Source organism: Terrapene carolina, unplaced genomic scaffold (assembly GCF_002925995.2).
Source record: "Terrapene carolina triunguis isolate 2854851 unplaced genomic scaffold, T_m_triunguis-2.0 Scaffold85, whole genome shotgun sequence".
Taxonomy (NCBI): Eukaryota; Metazoa; Chordata; order Testudines; family Emydidae; genus Terrapene; species Terrapene triunguis.
The window spans coordinates 38,861,523-38,884,166 of NW_020664436.1; the positions used below are offsets into that span (position 1 = coordinate 38,861,523).

The 22,644-nt window shown below is 43.2% G+C and overlaps 1 protein-coding gene across 1 annotated transcript in view; it reads left to right on the forward strand.

The window, feature by feature from the left end:
- The first annotated feature begins 538 nt into the window (after nt 1–538).
- LOC112105257 (nesprin-1-like) overlaps nt 539–22,644 on the forward strand; it is a 121,522-nt gene continuing 99,416 nt past the window's right edge. Inside the window, exons 1-2 of the mRNA XM_026649535.1 lie at nt 539–617; nt 3,798–3,859. Coding sequence (XP_026505320.1) covers nt 539–617; nt 3,798–3,859 — 141 coding nt within the window. The remainder of the gene's footprint in view (nt 618–3,797; nt 3,860–22,644) is intronic.

Sequence of the window (22,644 nt, forward strand, 5' to 3'; positions counted from 1 at the left end):
ATACATATTTGCATGTCAAGCAATAACAGAATATTTTATTCAGTGTTTTTATGCTTACTGTACATTATATTACTATCAAAGTTCTGGTCAGAAGATTGAATTGCTTTTTACAGCCACACAGCCTGCTGCTTTAGGTTCTCAGCATTACACTTGGGTTGTCCCAATCCCTGGATAAATTATTCAGGCTCTTGACATCACAGATTTCCACTAGCCGATTGGCTGGGGCTTACAAAATAAAATCTTTCCTCGGGAAAACAGTTAGGAGGAATGATGGCAGTGAGACCAGCAGGGTTGTTACTCAGAACACAGCTGGCTTTGTCGGGTAGTATGAAAAAATATGTGAAAGATGCTATAAAAAACCTGCATTAATGTGATCCCACTTTAAATGGGAAACGGTAGAGGGATTTATGCAAGAGGCATGCATTTTTGGTAAAGGAAATAATATGATCTTTCCTGAAAAATTACCTCTTAGCTCAAGTCTAAATAACCGAGGCTTACTATATAAGACGCAAAAGTAGCAGCAGCAGCAACAGCAGCAATGGCTCGTTACAAAGATGCTAGTGGCAAAAAGGTTACGTCGTTAAATTTGGTGACCGGATTCTTTCCATACCAGCTGGGTAAGTGGTGCAATTTGAAGCACTGACACCCCTTGCAAGTGGGGTAAGCAATGGCATACAGGGTGTAAAAATTGTAAAGTGTTTGTGTCTTGTGATCTTGGAGAAATGTGAAATCTAAGGAGAATTCAAATTATCTTAACAATGGAAAGAACTGCCCTCCTCTCCATGGAAATTGTAAAAAGTACATGCTAATTCCCATGGTATTTGTAAAAATCAAAGTACTTTTCTATTTTACTTGTATCTTGGATCTCTAAATGGTGTAATTCAGTCTATTTATTTTACACTTTTAAAGAATACGTACTAAAAAGTAGGAAACTATTGAAAATAGTTATTTTACAGATTGTAAGGTATATGAATCAACAGATTTTGCTTTGGGATTGGTCACATTAAAGAATATTTCTCTTATCTGCTGATCTGAACTGACTATGCCTACCATAGGTCAGCTACTAGTAGCTAGGAGTTTAGCCTGATTTTCACCTGATTTTCAGTATGTTGTCAGAAGGGCAGTCAATAAACCCTGTGGATGTTCTGCCTAGGGAGTTTTCCAAGATTTCATGAGCAGGCCAGAATTGATTATTTTTCCCTTTTGTTTTATTTCTTTGATCTGAAAGTTGAATTCGAATTGCCCAATTCTCATCTCTGGTCTGACATACTATTGATTTAAATGGAGTTACTCCTAATAAACAGGGGTGTAAATGAAATAGCAATCAGGGATTAAAAGACTCTTGGGCGGGCCACAGCTGGCTTGGGCTTGCTGGGCTTGGGCTGTGCAGCTAAAAATCTCTGTGCTGATGGTTGGGCTGGAGTCCGAGCTCTGGGATCCTGCACCCTCCAGCCCAGAGCTCAGGCTCCAGCCTGAGCCTGCACATCTACACAGCCCAAGACCCACGATCCCGAGTAAGCTGACCTGGGTCAGTCATGGGGTTTTTATCCTTGTATAGACATAGCCTCTGTGTCTCAGTCCCAATTCCTAATCAGGTTGAAGTGTACTTTTCTCTGCAAGTAGTTCCACTAAAATTAATGAGGCTACTTACATGAGCAAATGCTCATCGATTCCAAATTTGGCCTTTGTGACTTACTGTACATCACACGTGAAATACCCTATTTGCATTGGTTACCAAAAGAAACACTCCTGAATATAGTCTTGTTGCACACGTAACTAAAAACTATTTATTTTGTTTTCATCTAGGATCATTTTTATATGTGTTATGGTCAGTTAGATTTGAAGTATTTTATGGTAACAATTTTACTATTGCACGACAATATTCCTTTTTCTAAAATGTACAGATTTACAAATTATATATAACTTTATAACTGCAACTCTGTGTCAGGGCAGCTGCAGTTGTTGCACTTCAAAAATTCATTCAATTTTGAGAGATCCCCTACCAGTTTGGATGATATTCCTTATACCTATATAAAAGGAAATACCAGTGGAACCAATAGAGTCTCTAAAAGCTGAATGAACTTAACAAGGGAAAACTGGATCAGACTCACCATCCATAGCGAAGATTAACAAAATTAAGACTGCAAAAGTAATTTGCAAGTTTCAAATTATTTCCGCCGGTCCAGTTCATAGCTCCTGAAATGTACAGTAGAGGATAAATACTATAATTATAAAAAGTTCACCACTTTTATTCATGGTGAACTCATCTCACTAGTATATGTAATGCCATTTCATCAATGTATTTTCCCCTCTTTTACTGTCCTTCCTTGTGTATATGCTAACCATTTAAAATATCTGCCCTGCTATTTGTAAAAAAAACCCCTTCATACTGTGACAGTCTATACTATTACTCACCACTTTGACAAGATTATGCTAAATTTTGTACAAAGTATGCCTTGTGGTGTATCATTTGAAAACTCATAATCTGTTCATCATTATTGTCCTGATAAAATATGTGTATCAACATTGTATGTAAAGTTATAAGTTTCTACTTTATAACATTGCTGTAACACATTCCAGAGTTAGAAAGGCAGTGGTAGTGGGAAGGTAGGGGTAGTGATAGTATTGTCAGAGTACTTGGTAGTATGACCACAATGAAAATGGAAATGAGGGGGCATTTTATTAATAATGTTATTTAACACTTTTCATCTCTCAATCTCAAAGTACATTAGAAAGATGATTAAACATTATTTCCTACCATTTTTACAGATCAAGAGAGCTCACATGACTTTATCAAGGTGACACCACAAGTCAGTAGCAGAGGCAGGAATAGAATCCAGGTTTCATGGCTGTGTGTGTCATCTATTGAACCACAGTGCATCCTTATTGAAAGAAAGAAAGAACTTCAGCTAGCATTGGATTTTCTGTAGTGTAGGAGAAGAGCAATGTTCAAAACTATTCAGTGGTGATAAAAAAACCACATTATTGGTGAAACAGGTAGTTCTTTAAAAAAAATAACTTTATGCATTTGACCCCAGTGGTGTAAAATTATTTCCTGTGTCAAAATTCACTCACCACAAGAGAAGGGGTGGACCTTCAGGGAGCCAGTTATGACTCTTTGAGTCTCTGCTTTTTACAGCTGTAACCCCAGCATAGGTTAGAACAGTTAGTTCAGAAACTGTTTTCACCTGTATCAGCTATCAGCAACCTGCAAGGGACCAGCTGAGAGTTGGCAGAGCTCATTTTAATGCCAGACATGCCCCTTAAGCCAGTGCAAGGAGCAAGAGTGCTGTAGAAACTGGATATGCCAGCAGCTCCTGCTTGCTAGGGTGCATTGTAAACTGGTCAGATATTGGCAGTGTCCCAAAAAGTTAGGCTTCTAAATCCATAATTGGTCACCTAAATAAAAGTGGCCTGATATTTAGAGATGCAGAATGCAGTGGAGGTTGTGAGTGTTCAGCATCTTGAAAAATCAGGCCACTTTTTTCAGTGCCTAAACACAGATGTAGGAGTCTAACTTAGGCACTTCCATTTGTACTATCTCTCAAAACACAAAGAAAGTATAATACTTAAACATTGTTGTGAAGCACTGCTAATAAACAACTGTCAGGACATTACTGGGAGAATATACAATTTTTTGTTACTGGGGAATTACAGGCAAAATTAACAGATTTACAAGAAAAGGTGACATTTGTGGAGCTGTTGCATGATATGTAATGAATATTGTTCCCCACATCATGTAACTCCCTGGTGAGCTTTAGCAATGTCTAATCACATGGGTTCCATTTTTTTTCCAGATGAGCAAGAGGCAGTACAAAAGAGGACTTTCACAAAATGGATCAACACTCATTTGGCCAAGGTAATAAACATCTTGGAAAGATCTTTTTTTTAACTCAAATCCTGCTCTGCAGATAACTAGGCACTGGAGGGTGTAAGGCAATGGAACCTCTGCAGTTCTGCTGATCGGGATAGAAGTAGGTTGCAGAGACCCCTCAAAACGGGATCCACATTACTTGTATGTTATAGAGGTTTAATCTGTTGCAAGATGACAATGGTTTTGGGGGCTGTGGTATGGCCAGTAGAATCACAACTGCTCAGCTTCACTGGCCAAAACCCAGGGCTGGCGCAACCCATTAGGCGACCTAGGCGGTCGCCTAGGGCACTAACATTTGGGGGGCGGCGACCGCGGCGGCTGGATCTTCGGCCGTCCCGGTCGTCGTCGGTATTTCGGAGGTGGGACCTTCCGCCGCCTCTGTCGGGTGCGGCATTTCGGGGGTGGGACCTTCCGCCGCCTAGGGTGGCAAAAAAGCTGGCGGCGCTCCTGCCAAAACCCCTTGCCTGGGAAAAAAGGGTAGCACAGCAGCTGCTACTACAGTCAGTAGGAAGTAATGTGTGACTGCCTTGTACAAAACAGGACATTATGCAAGCTGAGCAGTGTTGATACTATCACTCAAAGTATAGTAGGATAAAGCTTGACCCAGCTGCTCCTTAGGTGCTCAGTCTCATAGGGTATGTCTACACAGCAAAGAAAAATCTGCGGCTGGCCCGTGCCAGCAGACTCAGACTCAGGCTGCAGGGCTGTTTCATTGCTGAATAGACTTCCTGGCTCGGGCTGGAGCCTGGGCTCTAGGACCCTGCTCCAGGACACAGCTCTACCTGTGATTATCAATTAAATCGGTAAATTACAATATTTAAATACAGGCAGTGCATTTTGAAGGTCATATTTTCTATGTCATGTATCTAAAAACCTGGAGAGATGTTTTACTCTATAGAATGCACTGGTTAATACATTCTCAAAAATGTCCAGGCTGAAGGGTATATTCAATTCTATATATTCTAGATAATCAAATGCATCCATCTGATATGACCTACTGCGTTACTTTAATGGATCAACAAAGCTTACTTGCATTATAGAGGAAAAAATAAGAAATACCCCCATATGAAATGAATTGACTTGGTTTTGCAGAATTCAGCTGCAAGAGCAAGGGCATTTTTAAACCATCCTGGTTCTGAGTGCTCAGGATTTGGAGTAGGAATGAGCTTCATCTCCCCAACCCTCCTGTAATAGCAGAGCATAGGCCCTGATTAAGCAGAGCACTTAAACACATGCTGAAGTCACATTTATTTCAATTGGATTTCAGGAGGACTTCAGCATGAGCTTAAGTGCTTAGATGAATCAGGCCATAAAGATTTGCTGGAGGGGGAAAAACTCACCTCTTTATTTGGGATTCTTCTATTTTTGAGACAAACTTATTAATTATTATTCATTGCTAACAGTTGATCATTTCCATTAGGGATGTAAATACCATTTTTAAAAGTACCCATTTAAATTAAAATTATATTGGTTAACCGTTTAATCGTTAACAAGTTCAGCCATCTGCAAGCGGAGAAGGCTGTTTGCACATGAGTGGTGTTTGCTTGCGAGGTCCCGGGAGCCAGGGCAGAGGTGGGGAGTGGGATGGGTGCATGGGAGAGGCGGCGGCGGGGGGGGGAGGGGGGAAGCATGTTGCAGAACTCGGGTGGTCGCCGCCAAGTGGGTGGAAGTTGGCAGGGACATGGGGGCCCAGTAGCAGACTCTATAAGGGCAGGGACATCCTGCCTGGCACATGTCCCTGCAGCGACCACCGCCGCCTCCCCCAGGTACCAGCAGAGGAGAAGGAGCTGCTGGAAGCAGGGGGAGCCGAGAGGCACTTGATTTACCAATCTGTTTTAAACGTTAACTGCAATATATTAACAGCAAGACTAATACTTATCGGTTATCTGTTTAACCATTAATATTTTAATATTTTACATCCCTAATTTCTACAGGCCCATAAGTGTTTGTCTGTCCCTTAACAGGATTAGTTTACGGAGTTTAGATTCTGAAAAACAGAAGGAATATGCTGACTATTCTATTGAGTGTTAAAGTGTTATCACACTAGTCACAAACATGATTTTGAATAGTGTAAAAAATGTGTACGTCAACTTCTTCATACTTTGTAGTAACTGCTGATGAGATTTCTAAACCCCTGGAATGCACCCATACTCTTGATATATAGGGAAAGAAAGTAAAGACTCCTATATGTAGATTGTCTAACACTTTCCACGTAAAAAATTCTTGTGACCTTTACTTGAGCTGCTCTCACACTTCTGTTGTTTGCAGTAGACCATTGACATTTGGCAAGGGAAAGCCCTGGAGACACATCTTTCTTTTTCCCCATGAAATTCCATTCAGGTTTGGTGAAGATATAAACTTTTAAATTTTGGCCATCTGCCAGAATAATAGCCAATCTTGACCATTCTAAAGTATTGGGGTCATGCCTCCACCATAGAAGCTGCTCATGGTATCCTGGGAACAGCCAGAGCAGCTGTAGTGAGGGGATGGGGAGCAGCCAGGCCCCATTCCACTAGACCATCACAGCCCAAACACATGGTCCATGCCAGAGTTCTCAACCAGGAGTCCGGGGTCCCCTGAGGGGCCACGAGCAGGTTTCAGGGGGTCCGCCAAACAGGACCACTGTTAGACTTGCTGGGGCCCAGGGCAGAAAGCCAAATTCCCACTGCATGGGGCTGAAGCCTGGGGCCCTGAGCAACTTAGCTTCATGGTGCCCCTTGTGGCATGGGGCCCTGGGCAGCTGCCCTGCTTGCTACCCCTTAACCCCGGCCCTGGCTTTTATATGCAGAAAAGCAGTTATTGTGGCACAGGTGGGCCGTAGAGTTTTTATAGCATGTTTGGGGGGCCTCAGAAAGAAAAAGGTTGAGAACCCCTGGCCCATTCAATCTTAGTTCTGCATTCTTGTTTGTATGCATTAGGATATGGTTTGAATTGCATGATCACATACTGTTTTTTCCCTGCCTCATTCAGTGGAGAGGATGGACACACAAATAGGAAGAATTAACGTTTCAAGGGCAACTGTAAATCTGACATTTTCTAACTTTCAAGTGTTTGACTTCTAAACCTACATAACATTGTTAACATAATTTTTGTATGTAATATACTTAAAGCATTCACTACTAGCTAAATACTACATTTACCGTTAATTAAAATCAACTACCTCGATGTTGTAAGGTTACAGTCTTTGGCAGAGAATATAGCTTGCTATAAAGCTCATAAAGAAATTCAAAGTGAAACCTGGCCCCACTGAAATCAGTGAGAGTTTTGCTATTTACTTCAGTGGGGCCTGGATTACATCTTTAGTGTTTTTAGCCTTTTCATTTTCAGAAACTGGCCTTTTGTTATTTCATGTTATATTTTGCCTTCTATTGAGTTAATAATCTTTTCCTGAAACTTGGGAAGTTAGCCTTTAAAAGGATATTGTTTTTAGATGTCAAAGTAAATAAATTTGGAGTGCAAATAGTATAAAACTCATCACATTTATTGCCTAAGAATTGTTTTTTATAATGATGGTTGTTCAATAAGCAAGCTTCATTCCGTATTACCCTGTTCCTTTCCTGAGAAACCTGTCTTGCTTGTTGTGACATACTATAGTTCTCAGAGGTCTTGATCTAGCATCTGATCGATAGTTGTCTTTTTATATCCCTCACATGTAAAGCACAATCCAGTTCTAACTAGGTTTCATAGGAGGCAATATTATTTTGAGGTCGTAGATAGGGAACTTTCCTGATAATGGACCTATAATAAGTACTTAAATTTAAAATACATTGATTGTTCTTCATAGGTAAACAGGATTTTGATATGAGGTTTATCAAGAAAATAGCAACAATATCATGCTGTGAAACAAAATGTTTTTATTTCCTTTCTTCTAAGAAATCACACATCATTTTAGGTATTCTGGCATCATGTGAATACATTTAATAACTGATTAGAAACATTTTATAACAAGTTCCAGATGATTTCTAGGACAGAAATATTTTTACAGAGATTTGAATGCTCTACTAAAACTGTAAATGCCAAGTTTTAAAGTGCTGGACAATGAAAATATGATAAAGATCTTGGTATGAGCAATGTTAACTTTTGTGATAATCTGCATTCAACAAGTAATATATGCAGAAATCAATTTTTCTGTTTAAAGTGAATTTAGTACCAGTTAAAGATGTTGTACTTGCAGCCCTACAGTCTGATGTCCTCTGTCCCAGAAAGAACAGCTCTTGCTTTAGGATGAAATGGTAGTTCAGCCTCCATACCAATTCATTTTGTGACCTCTGCTGCGACCTTTTGAGAGGAGACTCAAAGAGCTTGCTTTGTTTTGCCCAACTAAAGGAAGGCTGAGGGGAGATACGACTGCTTCCTTTAAATACATCAGAGGGGTAAACATCAGGGAAGGAGAGGAGTTATTTAAGTTAAGCGCCAGTATTGACACAAGAACAAATGGATATAAACCGGCCATCAACAAATTTAGGCTTGAAATTAGGCATAGGTTTCTAACCATCAAAGGAGTGAAGTTCTGGAACAGCCTTCTAAGGGTAGCAGTGGGGACAAAAAACCTAACTGGCTTCAAGACTGAGCTTGATAAGTTTATGGAGGGGATGGTATGTTGAAACTGCTTACAATGGCATGTGGCTCCTCTGTAACTGCTATAGCAAATATCCCCAGCAGCTGGAGATGGGACACTAAATGGGTAGGGCTCTGAGTTACCAGGTGTCTGGTTGGTGGGTTTTTCCAACATGCTTAGGGTCTAAGTGATCGCCATATTTGGGGTCAGGAAGGAATTTTCCCCCAGGTCAGACTGACAGAGTCCCTGGGGTTTTTCACCTTCCTCTGCAGCATGTGGCATAGGTCACTTTCAGGTTTAAACTAGTTTAAATGGTGGATTCTCTGTAGCTTGATTTGAGGACTTTAGTAACTCAGCCAGAGGTTGTGGGTCTATTACAGGAGTGGCTGGGTGAGGTTCTGTAGCCTGCAGTGTGCAGGAGGTCAGACTAGATAATCATGATGGTCTCTTCTGGCCTTAAAGTCTATAAGTCTATGAGACCTGCAACAAGATACCTATTATGATATGGGCACTAAGAACTGGACTGATATTTTCACCTTATTCCACATTGCTCACCAAACAGCCATTACATGGTAATGACTTTCTGACACTATCAGCATGGCTCAGAATCAAACTTGGGATCCAAAGATGGAAGGCTTCATATTCCATTACCAGTCTCCTAGGCAGGTACTTCTGAAAACAGGTGTGTCCAGAAGCCTGTTTGGATAGTCATGATCATGGTACGTTCCATAGTTCTGTAACAATAGGTCTTCAGCTTGCCTGTAAATTGGAGGGCAGCATCCCTTCCACTAAAAAACACCCTAGTTTCATTCTGCCGCCTCAGCTGCAGGCAGAGTTTATGCCTAGGTCCAGTGGTTCCTCCCTTTAAGCTGAGAGGAGGGTCCTTTAGATGTGGGTGGGGCCAAACCCTCCCATCCCCAGAGCCTCAATAAGTGCAGGCAGCGTTCACTAAAACATCCCTGTATGGTGAACAAAGAAACATGTCCCTGTTTCTCAACAAAATAAACTACCCTCATCTAAATTGTTAGCTGTGCTTCAGGGCTGCACTGGGTTTAGAGGACTTCCACTTTATTCTCCCCTCTATTTTATTTCTCTGCTGAGGTACTGCAGCAGCTGAAACCTCTGGATTCTCATGGAGTGGATGCAAGGCCAAGGAGAGCAGGAGAGAGAGAAGTTTTCAAACCCCGAAATTATATGGTGGCAGTAAAAAAGGGACACAACACCCCAAATTTCATATTTCATTGGTAGGGAGAGGGGAGAAGAAGGTGACAACAGAGAGAGAGGGATGAAGAGAAGGATTTTAGACAACTCCTCCCTCCCCAAAACCTTAAAAAAGACTGAAAATGATGCAAAATTCATGTACAGGAGAAACACCAAAAAGCATTGCCAGAAGGCGGTATGGCCAGGCCAAGTATGTGATGTGCTGCTTCTGCTCCACTTGTGAGCATCCCTGGGAGCATCCACCATAATTTAAAAACATGGAAGCGGTATCACTTCCTGACCACTCTTGGAGTGAATGCCGCATGGGGCGAGGCTGGTTCAGGGATGTGTGATTTACCATTGCTATGTTCAGTGACTGGTCCTGTAGTGTTGCTGTAAGTTTAATTGGTTTGCCTCCTGTTGCTCTCAATAAATGCCTGCTTAGCATTTTCATGATACATTAGATTGATATCTTCTGCCTTTTTTTGGATGTGTACTACAAAGTTTCACCATAACTGATTTCTGCCTTGTATCCTGGGTTTTTTAACTGATCCAGAAAAGTTGCTTAGGGCTAGTTCCTTTTTAATAAAAACAACGAGGAGTCTGGTGGCACCTTAAAGACTAACAGATTTATTTGGGCATAAACTTTCGTGGGTAAAAACCCAGTTCTTCAGATGCATGGAGGCTGAAGAAGTGGGTTTTTTACCCATGAAAGCTTATGCCCAAATAAATCTTTTAGTCCTTAAGGTGCCACCGGACTCCTCATTGTTTTTGTGGATACAGATTAACACAGCTACCACTCTGATACTTGGTTCCTTTTTAATTTCTCCTTGGAGAGGAGAGTTAGAATATGGTGTCCTCAAAGAAGATACTTGTGGCCAGATCCTGCCCTTGGATATGCACATGATGCTTCCATTGAAGTAAAAATTGGATTTAACTTCAACAGCAGCCCTGTGTGTGTGCATCTGAGAGCAGAATTTGTCTCTGTAGCATTGCTTGTCTTTACATCATTTTGGTCAAGTATGTATGCGTGTGCTTCCAGAAGCCAGTATTTATATCACCGTCTGCTACATGGGTATAAACAGGAATATTCACCAGTTAATAATAGGGTATACACATTTAAAGGTTTTTTAATGTTACAATGGGTTTTCTCTCATTTTTCATGTTTATATCATTTCACCTTCTAGAGTATTTGCACCTATATTTTGCCCAGAATCGGAAAGTGGCCTATAGCAGTACTGCATTATTAATTGAGCAGGACTTTGTTCTGTACTGATCTAGCTGACACCCTCTGCTCAGTGATTCTCTCGTTCAGTAATAAGGGCAGTGGTGCAGAGTGCATGATTGGAATTAGGAATTTTGGGCCAGAAGGCATGCCAGTTTACCTCAGTTGAGAATCTAGCCCTCTCTACTGTCCTAAATTTATAGCTTTACAGTTTATTAGACTATTCCTCCTTGCTCAGCAGTATAAATTAGGACTAAATCCACTGAAGTCTATATAGTTGGTGAGCTGGGCATAAGCAAATAGTATGTGTTTTAATACAGCCAAATGTAAATGTACACATCTAGGAACAAAGAATGTAGGTCATATGATGGGGTGGGGGGAGACTCTATCTTGGGAAGCAGTGACTCTGAAAAAAATTTGGGGGCCATGGTGGATAATCAGCTAAACATGAGTTCCTAATGTGACACTGTAGCGAAAAGAATCACTGTGATCCGTGGATATATAAACAGGGAAATCTCCAGTGGTAGTGCAGAGGTTATGTTTTCTCTGTATTTGGCACTATTGTGACCTCTACTGGAATGTTGTTTCCAGTTCTGGTGTCCACAGTTCAAAAAGGCTGTTCATAAATTGGAGAGGGTTCAGAGAACGGCCTTGAGAATGATAAGGATTGGAAAACATGCCTTGTAATGACAGACTCCGGGAGCTCAGTCTATTTAGCTTAACAAAGAAGGTTAAGGGGTGATATGATCACAGGCTGTAAGTACCTACATGAGGAACAAATATTTGATAAAGATATCAAAGTTATAACAAGATCCTATAGCTGGAAGTTGAGGCTAGACAAATCCAGACTGGAAATAATAATAATTAAAAAAATATCAGTGAGGGTAATTAACCAAGAGTTGTGGTAGATTCTCCATCACTAGTAATTTTTAAATCAAGATTGGATGTTTTCCTAAAAGATGTGCTCTAATTCAAAAAGGAATTAATTCAGAGAAGTCCTATTTTATGCAGGAGGTCAGATGAGATAATCACAGAGGTCCCTTCTGGCCTTAGAATCTATGAAGTTATACCTGTGTAAAACAGGTCTGAGAAGAGAATCAGGCTCTGCAAGTGTTGTACGCATAGCATGAGAATGACCCAAAAGCGTTAAACATTGATACAAAATTCCCTACCTGTCATTTTTAATTTAATTTTTAAAGTTAGTTATTTTAATTACTTATCCTATTTTTTCTTGCCCTTACACTGATTTTTTTTTTTGTGGGCCAAATTCTGCCTCAGTTACCAATCCAGAGGAACTCCTTTGAGTTCGGCCCTTGTTTTGCAGATTTCAAAATTAACACTAACTTGTGAAAAAAAATCATTGTTAGCACTTTATTGTAAATATTCCATCCCATTTTCTCTGTTGCTATCCTACCCTAATGAGCACGTGTTCCATTGACTTTACTGGAAGCCATGTGTAGAATTTAGATCTTAATGTTCACACTTCCTAGGATTTCCCAATGACCTCTGTTTTAATGGTTATCATACCATCTTTTGGAAAAGAATTAAAATCTGTAATTGAGTGAGGGCCTTGGAAAGATTTTCAGTTTTTAGTGAGGATAATCTCTTTTTATCAGATTTCTCCTTTGCTGCTCCTTTCTTCTATTATAGTAAAGAACTTGTTCTACCTCTCATGTTGGATACATATTCAGGGCAAAGCAATTATTCTCAGGCTCGGGGAAGATTGGTCAGTCAGTAGACACCTGGTGATTGCCATGAATCTGAGTGAACTAGGAAAATTCTCAAAGGACCTAGATTTCATTCTTTAGTCATATAATTCTTACCCTTCTGCCCCTGTTTTCTTATGACACCCACCCAAGTAATGAAGTATAAGTGCCTGGCATATAAGATTTTCATACCCTGTCTCTGAGGAATTCTGGATTTGCTAGAAAATGTGCCCACTAACAGATTGTGCTCGAACAGTTTTAAAAAATACATTTTGTTTTGAATGTTGGGCCCAATCTTGAGCTTCTTGCATAGTTTTTACTCAGTCCCTTTCATAGATTCCAAAGCCAGAAGAGACCATTGTGATCATCTAGTTTGACCTCCTGTAGAACATAGGCCATAGAACTCCCCCAAAATAATTCCTATAGCGTATCTTTTACAAAAACATCCAATCTTGATTTAAAAATTGTCAGTGATGGAGAATACACCACGACCCTTGGTAAATTGTTCCAGTGGTTAAAACGGTATACTTTATTTCCAGTTTGAATTTGTCTAGCTTTAACTTCCAACCATTGGATTGTGGATCTCTTGTTTCAGTGAAAATCTTGCCTGAGAAAGGACTGAATGAAAATTGAGTATGGACCACAGGATATGGCCTATTGTTCCTTTGTACCATGAAGAGTGGAAGAGAAGAGAGCAAACAGCTTCCAGAGAAAGATAATTAAGAAAGACAAATCTGAGTTTCTTTCAGTTCATAGATGTGAGGTCTGGAGGCCCATGGGTACAATTAGCTTTAACAAGTTAAGTTATGTGTGTGTATTTAGCTAAAATCCAAATTTATGCATGCATGTTTTGAGAAAAACCTGAAGTCTTTAATCAAGGCTCCATGTCATTCTCCCATGGAAAAACCCATGGGAGGAGAAAAATGAGTTAAAATATCTGTGACTTTGAAGCCATGGATATCAGGAGAAATTCTTTCCCCTTGTGAGAAGGGTTGCCAGCTCTGTGGCGTATTTCCAAACTGCATAGGATGATGGGGAATTCAGGAGTCATTCTTGCAGACATCATAGAACCTCTATGCAGAGGGCCTGCCTCACCATGCCACTCTATTGGTACTCATTCCTCTCCCCATTGGTAGTGTGTTTCCCAAAAGGGTAAGTGTTGAATGTCCCTGTGTGTCTGTGTTGTTGAAATCACAAACCAGTCACTGCAGAAGTTTGATTTTAGCAGCATTAATCCTAGTGCATTTTCCACATCGAAAGTAATGGAATCCCAAGGAGAGCAAGATACGGAGAGTGGCTGCTCTCTTACCCACCTCTGGTTCTACCTTTGAAAACAGGCAGGGCCTCAGTCATGCAGAGTAGGTGCAGAGGTGGGTCCAAGGGCTTGCAAGAATGGGGAGCATAGTGGCTCATTGTGTCTCTGTTGCAGGCTTAGGGTACTTTGTGTCCTAGTTCTTCCTCTTTAAGTTTCAGTTCTCTCTGGACTGTTTAATGAAGCTGGGGGATAGTGCCTTTCATCTTTACTCAGACAAAACTTCTAATTTTTGAGAATATTATTTGACTGGGGATCACATCATTTGAAGCATAATACATTATAAATGTAGCAGGGATGGCTAGTCCTGAGGGGTTGGTGGTGCTAAGCTCCACTACTAATGTCCTAGCTGTCTGTAGACGCTGTAGTAGCTACAGAGTGGCTGCTCTACTGTAGTGTGCAGAACCACCTGCTTGCACTAGGGGCTCCCCTTAAGGTTCCACTGGCTGCACTGCATTGGGCTGCTATTGAGGGTCACCTGGTAGGGCTGGAACTGTTCCAACTCCACCTGAAGTCTCTATAGCAGATAGGCTGCAGGTACAGAGCCTCAGCATGGCTACTTTATCTTAGAACTTCACAGGCTAGGTAAGGGGACTCTCTGCACATGCTTCCTGCTCCAGTTTCTACAGGCCCAGCTTTGAGTCAGGGGGAGTTTCTGAGCTCCAGCATTAAGTGGGATTGATGGAGTTTCTGAGGTAAGGGGGTATTTCTGTGCCTGGGGTTTCAGATAGGAGGGGAGGGGAAGATTCTGAGGCTGGGTAGACATTTTTCTCTTGGGATGGGTGGGTTGAGTTTAGCAGGGAAGGGCTAAGAGCATGAGGAGGAGTTTTTTGAGTGTGGAGTGGAAGGTGTTCTGAAGATGTTGGATGAGGGGAAAAGAAGTGTCATTTTAGAACTGGAGTGTGATTTCAGAGCTCTGGAGATTGTGTAGGAAGGGGTGTTAGGCCAAGGGAGTGGTTTGTGTGTGAAGGGGTTTCTGTGAAGGAGCTGGTTGGCTTGGAGGGAGCCAACAGGAGCTGTTGGGGGGTGGGATTTTGAGTTGGAAGTTAGGTTGGCAGGGTTGAATGTGAGTGAATGGGTTTGGGATAATAGGTATGAATAGAGGAGAATGAAGGAAATGGGTGGATGAGGGTGTGAGTAGCAGTGAGCTGAAGGATTGTGTGAATGAGAGTCTGTGGGTGGGGTGGGAGACAGTAGGGCAATAGGGGAATAAAAGCTCAGTTGGAGAGGAGGAAGACAGAGATGTTGCTATGACTGGCAAAAACAGTATAGGGGTGATAGGACAAGCAGATTTTTATTTCATCCTGTCCCTTACTGTGAAGGGTCACAGTTTTTTATTCTGTGTATTTATCCAAAGGGGCCTTCCCACACAGACACCCATGTTTCCCTCAGTGAAGGAGAGGGACCAAATAAAGGACCTGGCATCAACTAATTATGGGGCAAAACTCAAACCAGAATTAAGGCCAAAAATTCAGTAAAAGAGTGCCAGAGGGGACACTGAGCAGAGAAACGCAGGCAGTGCCCACCGTTCCATACTGAGGGAGTCATTTAGATGCTGCTGAGAGGAACTGTGCCTGGGTGCATGTGTGAGGCCAAGGAAAATGGTCACAGAGAGCTTCTCTGTGGTCAAGATTCCTCCTCCTGCACTTGTGAATGACAATTTTGGGCAATGCCAGGTGGCAGTTTACAAGAAGGTCTCTGGATATAGTGGGGCTGTGGGAAACAAAAAATAAGAAGGTGCGTGGAGAAATGCAGCCTAAAGCTAAGGAGTAGGTTGTAATCAAGCTGGATGAAGGATGTAGCCTGGCACACTGGACATAGGTACATGCCAGGGTCTCCATCTCATTTCAGAAGTTGTAAGTGTCAGAGGAATCTGAACTGTGCCAGCAATATGCCCATGCTCACAACACCATGAAGGAGCCAACAACTAATGTCTTTGGTAGGTTGTAGAACCACAGTGGAATATACAGTGATCCATGAAGGATCCTCACCCTCAGATGAAGGCAGCAGGTCCTGCCACTTGGTGTGTGGTCAGGACATTAGAGTAAGAAAAGTAGATGGGAGCACAAATGAGATTGTCCAGGGACCAGTGCTAACATATATGTTGTTGTTCTTCAGCTATAGGAGTAACTGGTCAAGGAAAGCATGCTGTTAACATCTGTGAAGATTGTCCAGAGTATAACCACTGGATTACATTTGTGAAACAGCACTAGAAAGTTGGGTATCAGGATTCTGGGGTTCATTTCCTGACTCTGAGAATAGAGTATAGTTTCATGGTTGCAGACAGTATCGCTAAGTGTAATATATTCCCTGCTTGGGTCTTCTGCTGAGTTTGAACTCTGGGATATCTGAGCACAGGCCTTGAACTACAGGATCATTCTATTAGTCTGTAGGCAGTACCAGACTCATAAACCTCTACATATGGTCTAGCCACCAGGGAGGGGCAAATAGTCACTAAGAGTATTAGCATGGGTTACACAAGCTATTTGACCTATTTCTTCTGAAAGTCAGTGTAGCAAAGTGGATGAGACATAGGTTCCCAGCTCTACCTGCAGTGACTGTGTGCAACCTCTCAGTTTCCTTGTCTGTAAAATGGGTAAATGATAGTTGCCTTTCCTTAGTCTGGTTATGCAGCCTTAGTCAATAAAGGGTGTGAAGTGAATGGAAATATTAAAAGCTTCAGTAGAAAAGCAAGAATTAGATCCTTCAGCTCTTAGCCTGTAGTTTAGTGAACCTTTTCCTACAATACTACTGTAGCTGGGCAGATCTGCATCCCCCTTCCTGCCTCCCTAATTTACTGAATCCTTTCTGCTCCCCTAACCCAGCAAGCCACCTTCTGCCATGCCCGTTGAACATCAAATCTGTTCTGTCCTTCTGTCAGGTGTACCATTTGCAGACTGGTCCAAGGATTTTTCTTTAAATGTTGGCAACTGTTATTTTGAACACAAGCTCCCACTGAAATGTAATCTACTCTGTTTGTCTAATCTAATCTTATTTTAGTGTGGTTTAATCTAATCTTATTTTATCAAGTGTGTCTAATCTATAACAGGTCTATCACCTTGGTAAGTGAGGATTGAATATGAGTGGTATCTGAGACCTTAATAAATCTCCATGAAATGTAAGGTTTTTTGTTTGCTTTGTGTAATGTAACAGTTGATCAATGTAAGGTTAGGTTTATTTTTAGTTATGAAATCATAAGTGAATGAATGTATCTTTAAACTTATAGAGTTTAGGTTTATACAAAGTTATGAATAAAAGTAAAAAGGGGAATGGATATCTCCATGGATTGTTAATGAGATATGGAATCGCTTTATCTCTAGTTTACTTATTTGATTCTAACTCAGGATGAACATCACTGAAACACTCACAATAGATAAAAAATAGATAAAAAATATGCTGAAAATACTTTCAGTATCCAATGCATATTTAAAATCTCCAGTCAGTCAAAAGTTACTAACTAAAAAGCTTGAGATAATTTAAAAATTTAAGGCTACAATTCTGTGAAGACTTACTTGCTTATCTTTGTGCATGAGAAAACCCACGAAGACAGTGGAACTACTCATATTTATAAAGTTAGGCATATGCATGATTGCACAGGATTGGGGCTTGGGCCTTAAAATCAGATTGTTTGAATGTACTCCAAAGCTTTTGGAGTTAGGTTATTTATCTCTGTCAAGAGCAGGCGTAAAAATAAATCTGAAATAATTTGAGAAAACTGCCTGTTCCTGATTTGGATGAATTTATCTGAGGCCTGAGTTTAACAGCACTGCAAAGTTAAATTGAAATATTTGCAACACTGATTTAGTACAGCAGTTCCGGACAGCAGTTACTCAAGAGTTTCCATTTCAGTGTCTGTCCTGAATTTTTAGATAAGCCTTGAGTGATTAAAGAAGAGGAAATAATGATGTTCACTGTCAGAATAAACAAAAGACCTATCTTTTTCTGCTAGTGTTATCATTGGCAGAAGGTGATTGAAAATAGTAATTTCAAAGCTTTAGAAAAGGCAATAAACTAGACACAGGCTTAACCAGTCAGGAAATGTCAGCTTTCCTTTGAGTGTTTGTCCTTATGCACATTCCAGTGACAGTGTGCATGTGTCTCATGAGCCAGAAGTCGGAGTCTTTTTGGCCAACAGTACCCGTAGGGCACTCATGCACTCTTTCAGTCCTCATGCTCTGTAGCGAGATCATATAAGAGTGCGGCTTGCCAGCTACCATTTAGTTCCTCTCGCTTCCTCATGGCTTAGAGATGGAACCCTGACTGTCTGAGATACTGCCAGCCTTTCTATTATAGTTGATAGCTTATTACTTTTGCAGTTTAGTTCATAATTAACCAGTAATTATAGTTGTTCAGTTGCTTTTAGTCTTAGGCCTGGTCTACACTACGAGGTTAGGTCGACTTTAGCCGCGTTAAATCAACTTAAGCCTGGACACGTTTACACTACGAAGCCCTTTCTGTCGACTTAAAGGGCCCTTTAAACCGGTTTCCTAACACCACCTCGACAAGGGGATTAGCGATAAAATCGGCCTTAGGGGGTCGGAATTGGGTTAGTGTGGACGGAATTCGACATTACTGGCCTCCGGGAGCTATCCCACAGTGCTTCATTGTGACCGCTCTGGACAGCACTCTCATCTCAGATGCACTGGCCAGGTAGACAGGAAAAGCCCCGCGAATGTTTGAATTTCATTTCCTGTTTGCTCAGCGTGGAGAGCACAGGTGACCATGCAGAGCCCATCAGCACAGGTAACCATGATGGAGTCCCAGTCCCAGTCCCAGGATCGCAGAAGAGCTCCAGCCTGGACCGAACGGGAGGTACAGGATCTGATCGCCATCTGGGGAGATGAAGCAGTGCTCGCCGAACTCCGAAACAGTAAAAGAAACGGCAAAACATTAGAAAAGATCTCCAAGGCCATGAAGGACAGAGGCCATAACAGGGACGCGCGGCAGTGCCGCGTGAAAATTAAGGAGCTAAGGCAAGCCTACCACAAAGTCAGAGATGCAAACGGAAGGTCCGGGGCAGAGCCGCAAACATGCCGCTACTACGCGGAGCTGCATGCCATTCTAGGGCGTGCAGCCACCACTAGCCCAAGCGTGTTCTATGAGTCCCTCTCTGCAAACGGGGAAGCGGGTTCGGCGGACGAGGAAGATGAGGATGGAGAGAACATAGATAGCTCACAGCAGCAAGGAAGCGGAGAAACCAGTTACCCCAACAGCCAGGATATGTTTGTCACCCTGGACCTGGAAACAGTAACCCCCGAACTGACCCAAGACCCTGAGGGCACACAGGGGACCTCTGGTGAGTGTACCTTTGCAAAAATTACACATGGTTTAAAAACAAGCGTGTTTAATGATTAATGATTAATTTGCCCTGGCAATCGCGGCCAGTACAGCTACTGGAAAAGTCTGTTAACGTGTATGGGGATGGAGCGGAAATCCTCCAGGGACATCTCCAGAAAGCTCTCCTTCATGTACTCCCAAAGCCTTTGCAAAAGGTTTCTGGGGAGGGCTGCCTTATCCCGTCCGCCATGGTAGGACTCTTTACCACGGCAGGCCAGTAGCACGTAGTCTGGAATCATTGCATAACAAAGCATGGCAGCGTATGGTCCCGGTGTTTGCTGGCATGCAGACAACATCCATTCCTTATCGCTCTTTGTTATCCTCAGGAGAGTGATATCATTCACGGTCACCTGGTTAAAATGGGGCAATTTTATTAAGGGGACATTCAGAGGTGCCCCTTCCTGGTCTGCTGAACAGAAATATTCCCCGCTGTTAACCACGCGGTGGGGGGGAGGGGTGAAGTGACCATCCCAGAGAATTGGGTGTGAGGGGGAGGGGAGTTAGTTGGGTTTGTGCTGCATGTTAAACCTGAAATCGCAGCCCCTCCTTTTACATTGCAAACCCATTTTAAATGGCACGGGTGCTTGGTATGGGAAATGAGGGCAGAACTGTTTGAAACCATCCCCACATGTTAAGAAGGTTAAAAAAGCCCAAAGACTATATGTCTTACCATGGCTGCCTGCAAGCTGAAATCTGTGTCCTGGCACTGCGTGAGTGATCTCTCACACCAAACCAGGAGACTCTCAATATAAGAGGAAAAATGCGACCTTGTAACGAAAGCACATGTGCTGTGTGATGTTGTGAACAGCAAAATCTAACGTGAAAGAGTCTACCCATTGTTCTCTAAAATGTATCTTTTTTAACAACCTCTCCCTTCTCCACCAGCTGCAAATCTTACTCCTTCGCAGAGGCTAGTGAATATTCGAAGAAGGAAGCGAAGGACGCGTGACGAAATGTTTACTGAACTTCAGACTGCCTCCCACGCTGACAGAGCACAGCTGAATGCGTGGAGGCAGTCAATGACTGATTTTAAAAAAGCCCAATATGAGCGAGAGGAGAGGTGGCGTGCTGAATCGCGGGCTGAAGAGGAGAAGTTGCGTGCTGAAACGCGGGCTGAAGAGGAGAGGTGGCGTCAACTTGTAATCAGAAAGCAAGAGTCGATGCTCCGGCTGCTGGAGCATCAAAGTGATATGCTCCTGCGTATGGTTGAGCTGCAGGAAAGGCAGCAGGAGCAGAGAACGCCGCTACAGCCCCTCTGTAACCAGCAGCCCTCCTCCCCAAGTCCCATTGCCTCCTCACCCAGACGCCCAAGAACACGGTGGGGGGGCCTTCGGCCACCCACTCACTCCACCCTAGATGATTTCCATAGCAATAAGTTTTAAAGTTTTAAATTGGAGTGTGTCCTTTTCCTTCCCTCCTCCCCCACCCATCCCGGGCTACCTTTCCAATTATCCCCCTAGTTGTGTGCTGAATTAATAAAGAATGCATGAATGTGAAGCAACAATGACTTTATTGCCTCTGCAAGTGGTGCTCGAAGGGGGGAGGGTAGTAGGGGAGGGTGGGGTGGTTGGTTTGCAGGGAAGTAGAGTTAACAGGGTGGTGGGGGAGGGGCAGAGGGTTCATCAAGGAGCAACAAACAGAAGTTTCACTCCGTAGCCTGGCCAGTCACAAAACTGGTTTTCAACGCTTCTCTGATGCGCACCGCGCCCTGCTGTGCTCCTCTAACCGCCCTGGTGTCTGGCTGCGCGTAATCAGCGGCCAGGCGATTTGCCTCAACCTCCCACCCTGCCATAAATGTCTCCCCCTTACTTTCACATATATTGTGGAGCGCACAGCAAGCAGCAATAACAATGGGGAGATTCTTTTCGCTAAGGTCTGAGCGAGTCAGTAAGCTGCACCAGCGCGCTTTTAAACGGCCAAATGCACATTCCACCACCATTCGGCACTTGCTCAGCCTGTAGTTGAACAGGTCCTGACTACTGTCCAGGCTGCCTGTGTACGGCTTCATGAGCCATGGCATTAAGGGGTAGGCTGGGTCCCCAAGGATCACGATAGGCATTTCAACATCCCCAATGGTTATTTTCTGGTCCGGGAAGAAAGTCCCTTCCTCCAGCTTTCGAAACAGAAGAGACTGCCTGAAGACGCGAGCATCATGTACCCTTCCCGGCCAGCCCACGTTGATGTCGGTGAAACGTCCCTTGTGATCCACCAGGGCTTGCAGCAGCATTGAAAAGTACCCCTTGCGGTTTATGTAGTCAGCGGCTTGGTGCGCCGGTGCCAAGATAGGGATATGGGTTCCGTCTATGGCCCCACCACAGTTTGGGAATCCCATTGCAGCAAAGCCATCCACTATGGTCTGCACGTTTCCCAGAGTCACTACCCTTGATATCACCAGGTCTCTCATTGCCCTGGCAACTTGGATCACAGCAGCCCCCACAGTAGATTTGCCCACTCCAAATTGATTCCCGACTGACCGGTAGCTGTCTGGCGTTGCAAGCTTCCACAGGGCTATCGCCACTCGCTTCTCCACTGTGAGGGCTGCTCTCATCCTGGTATTCTGGCGCTTCAGGGCAGGGGAAAGCAAGTCACAAAGTTCCATGAAAGTGCCCTTACGCATGCGAAAGTTTCGCAGCCACTGGGCATCGTCCCAGACCTGCAACACGATGCGGTCCCACCACTCTGTGCTTGTTTCCCGGGCCCAGAATCGGCGGTCCACGGCATGAACCTGCCCCAGTAACACCAAGATTTCCACATTGCTGGGGCCTGTGCCTTGTGAGAGGTCCATGTCAATTTCCTCATCACTATCGTCGCCGCGCTGCAATCGCCTCCTCCTCAGCTGGTCCTGGTTTGGCTTTGGCATGTCCAGGAGGCTCTGCATGTTTTCCAGGACAATGCGCGTGGTGTTCATAGTGCTCAGAATTGCCGCGGTGATCTGAGCGGGCTCCATGATCCCAGTGCTGGCTATGGCGTCTGGTCTGAAAAAAAGCGCGAAAGTAGTATCTGACGGACCAGGGGAAGAAGGGAGGGAGGGAGAGAGGGAGGGAGGGGCGAGTGACACCGCGTACAGGTACAGGGAATTAAAATCAAGAAAGGTGGGTTTGCATCAGGGAGAAACACAAACAACTGTCACACAGAATGCCCCCCCCCAAAGATTGAACTCAAAAGCCTGGGTTTAGCAGGAGGGAGGGGGGAAGCAAATGAATGGAGAATAAATCTATTTTTTACATCTTAAGACGACGGTGCAGCATGACTGATAGCCCTTGGCATTTTCTGGGTGCTTGGCAGCAAATACTGGGCGCTTGGCAGTTAGCCTTCAGGTCTATTGCACCATCTGATACCCACTGCAATATGACAACGACGGATACCAATCATAATATGCTATCTACTGCCCAAAAGGCAAGGGGTTGCTGCTGTGTAGCAATCTAGCCCCAC